The following is a 6,000-nucleotide window of genomic DNA, read 5'->3' as shown; positions in this document are numbered from 1 at the left end:
TTACTTTGATTAAACAATTCAGAGGTGAATTTTATACTGATAACTATATTCTATGCACACAGAATGTTTTAATTACCTATTCATTCAGAACAAAATTTTCTTACAGTATGCTAATCCAATTCTTCATCTGTCACTAGATTTCCAGGATTAATAAAATATGTAAAGCAGGAAATCATAACACATATTTTAGTATTTTCCCTACATCTAAGCACTAATTTAACAAGTAGCAATATCCTAAAATCACCTTAATCTAATGTAGATCTTCCACAACCTGCTTCTCAGAATCCTAAAGTCCCTTACAGTATTAAGAGGTGTCCCAGAGAAAGCAATGCTAAGTAAAACACCTGAAGCAAATTTCTTTACTACTACAGAGAGTTCTGTAAATTAAAATATGACGTTGATCTTCCAAGAGAATTATAGCTACACAGTTCCTCAAATTCACTTGAAGTTGTCTTCCCAAGAATTATCAAATCCTGCTAGAAAGCAGCACTGAGCAGAACTCAGCCTGAAAGCTGCAGAACAGAAGCACCTTGATCACACTGGCCACAACCCACAGATGGCTAGAGCATGATGAAGGTGAGAAGCAAGAGGTCAGCTGTGATCATTACAGGGAATTTCCATGGAAAGCATGATAAAAGACCTGCAGTCTAAAGGATCTGTAGTGTTCATCACTAAAACAGCCATCAAACATGCTGAAAATCCTAAAATGGGATTATACCTATTAATTTTTGATACTGTTAATTTCATTCATGTTTTACTCTTAAATATTCTCAGTTTATTTGAGCATGAAGATATATAATTACCAATGTTGCACATTTCAGATTAAAGGAAAAATACTTTTGAATAGAATCTCATACTTGTCTGAAAAGCTTTATGTTTAAACTTGATTCTGTATACATATTTCTAATTCTGTGGCTCAGTGAACAGAACATACAATCAATGCTATATGTGGTCTTAGTGTCTGTGTTATCTGTGTAAATATCTACTAAGACAAAAATAAGGGATTTTAAGAGTTCAATTAAAATTAAGACCAAAAGTTGGGGTCTGGAAAGATGGATCAGAGGCTAAGCTCACTGGCTGCTCTTGCAGAGGACCCAAGTTTGGTTCCTAGCACCCACATGGTAGCTAGCAACCATCCATAACTCCAGTTCCAGGGGATCCGATGCCCTGCTCTGGCCTACACAGGCATTGCACAACACAGGTGCACTTATATCTATGCAGTCAAAACACTTGTACACATAGAATAAAAATTAATTTTTAAAAAATAAAAAAATCAAGACCAAATGTTGAGTCTTTTGTAATCCCAGTGTTGGGGAAGGAAGATTCCTAGGGCTTGCTGGCCAGACAGCCTAACCAAAACAGTGAATTCCACGTTCAGTAAGGGATGGTATCAAAAATAGGAAGTCAAGGTCATCTTTGGTTACATTTTTGGCTTGGGCTAAGGAAAACCCCATCTCAAAAACAAACAAGATAAAGATGCTCTATTTAGAGATGAAGGCTCCTCTGACAGATAACTTTAAGTAGCAACAACTCCTTCCATGACTTTTCTTCTGTGTGATAAGTACACATATGTTTTAGTTTTGAGCCTGAGTGCTGTTTTCTCCTGTGGCAAGTCAATTTAAATTCTCACCTAACATGTTTAGCTTGAGCCTGAGTGCCTGGAGGGTGAGATAACAAAACAGATAAGGAAGTTTGTTATCTTAGAAGTTGAATGCAATGCTTGTGTGAAAATCCCTGCATGATAGAACGTTGGGGATTCTATGTTTTTGGGGGTGTCATTCAAGATAGAAAAGAAAAGGGGGTGAAATGCCGATACATAGGGGAACATTCCCAGGACTTGAAGGCCTTGGGGGATTCTGCCCTAGTCTATACTGCAAGCCTCGAAGACTCAGACAAAAAGTAAAAGAAGGAAAGAGGAGAGACTGCTGATCCTCAAGAGTGGGATGGCCAAGGCAAAGCTGCCACTACCATATTGGAGAGAGGGGTACTCATAAACTTGATGCATTCCAGGAGCCTCACGTTCAGGGACCAGCTATGGGTCTCTCCCTCCCCTCATGGGCCATTGGCCACTGACCCATGAAAACAATGGGAGCAGAAGCAACAAATGGGATCAGGACAGCCAGTGAGTACAACAGAAAAGACCTTCTGGGGAGGCAGATTCAGTGATACAGCTCCATTTATTCAGTGGGGGTCAGGGGAAAATATAGTGTGGAGGAAGCAGCCAAAGCTTCAGCTGATAGGTGTGCATAGTATGCTTTATTTACAGGTGGAAGGGGGATCCTATCATCTGGCTATAGAGCAATGCCTAATTATCATATAGAAAAAAACTGGGGGCAGTTTTATTGCAGATAACTAAGCAAAAGGTCATGTTCCAAATAAGGCCAAGTATCCATGCTTGAAGGTACTTTCCAGATAAGTCAGGCAGGAAGCCCCTGCAGAGAAAGGAGTCGACCTTAACAGCAGGGTTCCCCAATATAGGTCTAGGAAAGGTTTATATAAGAACAACTGGTCTTTGCCCAAGCTTTATGTACATGGGACATGATAATTGAAAGTACCTGATTGGTGGAACTAACCTTGGATGTTTAACAGACATACTTGGAGACCTATACTAATTGGTTCAGAGGGACATGAAGGACAGTTTTTGCTCCTTGCCCTCCTAGGTTGATTAGTTCCATAGGACTATGAGCTGCTCTCAAAATGTCTTGTAACCGTGGTGAGTCACCTGTCCTCTTGATAAAGGAGGCCAGGAAGACCCCACGAGATGGATTCGAACCAGCGTCCAGTCTACAAAGAGGAGGGTCAACACAGAGGAAAAATTTCCTTCATGTTTCCAAGCAAAGCCAGCCACGGTAGAGTAGAGCCTTTGACTCATCTTCACATAGACAGAACTGGCAAAAGAAAGGAGCCAGGGGCTCCTCCAAAGCCCATGTGACCCATGAGGAAGAGATCCTCAAATGACCTTATGAGTAAAAATAAATTGGTTTATCTGGGACAACTCTATGGCCTAAAATACCAAAAGGAAAGTATAACCAAAGAGTCATCAGTATACTTCTTTAAGAGTTCAAGGGATTACACTTCCCAGACAGTCTTAAGTCTATATAAAAAGTTATTAAGACAATTATTTCTCATTGATGATTTTATTCTTGTGCTGGATGGCTTTAGTGTCAACTTGACACACCTGGGTTGAGGGAGCCTCAATCGGGGAATTTCCTCCATTGGACTGGCCTGTGGCCATGTCTGAGGGGCATCTTCTTGATGAGTGATGTGGGAGGGCCCAGCCCACTGTGGGTGGTGCCACCCCTGGGCAGGTGGGCCTGTGTTGCATAAGAAAGCAGGCTGAGCAGGGGCCAGGGGAGCAAGCCTGTAAGCAGCGTTCCTCCATGGTCTGTGCTCCAGCTCCTGCCTCCAGGTTCCTGCCCTGAGTTCCTACCTTGGGCTCCCTGATGAACTGCGTGTGACCTGGGAGATGTAAGACAAATAAACCCTTTCCTCCCCAAGTTGGTACTGGTCAGAATGTTTTGTCACAGCAATGAAGAACAAACTAAGACAATAGATTAAAACAAACAGTAAATATATGTAGCAATTAAGAAACGATGGCTGGGGCTGGAGAGGTAGCTTAGCAGTTAAGAGCACTGGGGGCTTTTGCAGAGAACCAGAGTTCTGCTCCCAGCACCCATATGGCAGCTAACAACCACACATAACTCCTGGTCCAGGGTATTTGACCACCCTCTTTCTGACCTTTGCGGGCACTGCAAACATGTGGTACACTTATATACACACATGCGAAACACTCCTACTTGTAGAATAATAATGAAAAATTTAAAAAATGGATGCCAAGAGAAGACATGAGAAGTTCTTAAAACAATTCCCAAGTTAACTATTTAGTATATGAACACTTGAGGTGATTATATTTTTAATTTTCAAACTACCTGTGCTCATCCAATGTTTCTGCTTTGTTTTTTAAATATATGTATTTTTTATTTTATGTACATGAGTGCATTGCCTGTGTGTATGCAAGTGCATAAGTATCATGCAGTGTCCACAGAAGTCAGAAGAGGGTGTCAGATTCCCTCAGAATTGGAGTTACAGACAGTTGTCAGTCACCATGTGGTAGTGGGAATCAAACTCAGGTCCTCTGCAAGAGCAACCAGTGCTCTTAACCACTGAGTCATCTCTCTAGCCCCTACTTTTTTGTTTTTGAGATATGGAGGATCTTACCAATTACACTGCACAGGCTGTTGAAAACTCATGATCATCCTGCCTCAGCCTTGTGAGTCCTGAGATTACAGTGTGTCAACCAACCCTCACATGAATATACTTTTTAAATTAAATATTTAGAACAAGGATGTTCCCCTTTTAAATTAAAAATTTACTTTTTAAAATATTTTAATTATTTTTATTTTATGTGTATAAGTGTATTGCCTGCATATTTGTAAATGGACCCATGTCATGCGATGCCTGCAGAAGTCAGAAGAGGGAGTCAGATACCCTGGAACTGGAGTTATGGATGGTTATAAGCCACTAACTATATGGGTGCTGGGACTCAAACCCAGGTCCTCTGTAAGAGCAGCCAGTGCTCTTAACTGGTAGGCCATCTCTCCAGGCCCTGCTTCCCTTTTTAACCCTATAAAACAAAGAGGTTATTTTCTCAATTTAAAAAGTATATAGAACAATTACTTTTCAATGCAAAAACCAAAAAGGGTAAAGTACCATTGATAAAACAGATTGTTAGGTGAAATTATTCTATCACCTATCAGGGAGTATACTGGCATTCATTTCCCCTCTTACACTTGCCCTATTAGGACACACTGAAGGGTCAAAAATCTTTTGGATTTTGTTAGGTTAAATTTAACAATGGCTAACAACCCAAGGAGTGTCTAGGTTGATATTTAGTTTGTGAGCTAAATATAAATATAAACAAAGTATCACTGTGCTATTTTGTACTCTCTGAAAGCAAACACAAGAAGTCAACTGAAAGGTACACACCACACTAGCGAATGCTTGGCTAGACCCATATGGTCGAATGACCAATGGGATGTCCAGGTATGTATCGATCCTCCAGCCTTCATAACCACATTCCAGACACCTCACGTAGTCCTTCAGCTTGCCTTGATACAGCTCATTTATGAGATCAGCCTGTAAATAAGAACACTGAAGTTTTTACAATGTTTTTTACAAGTAATTTTTAAGATACACATAAATACAATTCATGATTTTAGAAGAATCACAAAATGATACTGAGTTTTATTATTAAAGTCTTAGAAAAATCACCTGAAAAAATTAAATTATCATATTTAAGTACCAATGTAGGGGCTGGAGAGATGGCTCAGCAATTAAGAGCACTTGTTGCTCTTACAGAGGACTCAGGTTCGATTCCCAGCACCCACATCAGGCAGCTCAAAATGGCCTATAATTCCAGTTCCAGGGGATACAACACCTTCTTCTGGCCTCCCTCCACAGGTACTGCACACACATGATATACATACATACATGCATGCAGAAAAAAACATTCATCACAAAAAAATAAATCTTTTTTTTAAAAAGAACCAATGTGTAAAAATCAACTATTTCAATATTCACTAACATCTCAGCTATTAAATAGGTTTTGATAAAATCAGTTACCAACTTATATTACTAAGTCTTAGATTCTCTTTTCATTAGGCTGTATATATCCTAATCTATCACTTTAGGCATGACATTACAGAGCTAAATTTGTGCTTTTGATAGCTTTACATATATACGCACAATACCACTCTCACAGTAACATATTCTGAGATATAAAATCCTTATGTGCTAGCTTAAGATGCAAACAAAAATTTTCAATTTCAGTAACAAGTAGAAAACAATTTAAAGAAAAATTCTTTAACATAAGAGATTTCAAATATCTTAAAAATTAATCTCCCTCAAAATATCCTCACCTAAAAGAATGCATCTCTCACCTATTTCTCAAACAGCCACTGGGGCTCTTCTGGCTCAAAGTAGACAGGTAATTCCCTAAGT

General features: G+C 39.5%; 1 protein-coding gene across 1 annotated transcript in view; it reads right to left on the bottom strand.

The window, feature by feature from the left end:
* The window catches only part of Usp47 (ubiquitin specific peptidase 47), a gene marked incomplete in the record, with an annotated part of 118,197 nt that overhangs the window by 50,716 nt on the left and 61,481 nt on the right, over positions 1 to 6,000 (bottom strand). Inside the window, 1 exon segment of the mRNA XM_008853487.3 lies at positions 4,987 to 5,136. Within this exon segment, the coding sequence (XP_008851709.2) occupies positions 4,987 to 5,136 (150 nt within the window).

This window comes from Nannospalax galili, unplaced genomic scaffold, assembly GCF_000622305.1.
Source record: "Nannospalax galili isolate Female #2095 unplaced genomic scaffold, S.galili_v1.0 scaffold44, whole genome shotgun sequence".
NCBI classification, from domain to species: Eukaryota; Metazoa; Chordata; class Mammalia; order Rodentia; family Spalacidae; genus Nannospalax; species Nannospalax galili.
Note: the sequence above shows the minus strand (reverse complement) of the source record. Positions and strands in the feature narration are given on the sequence as shown.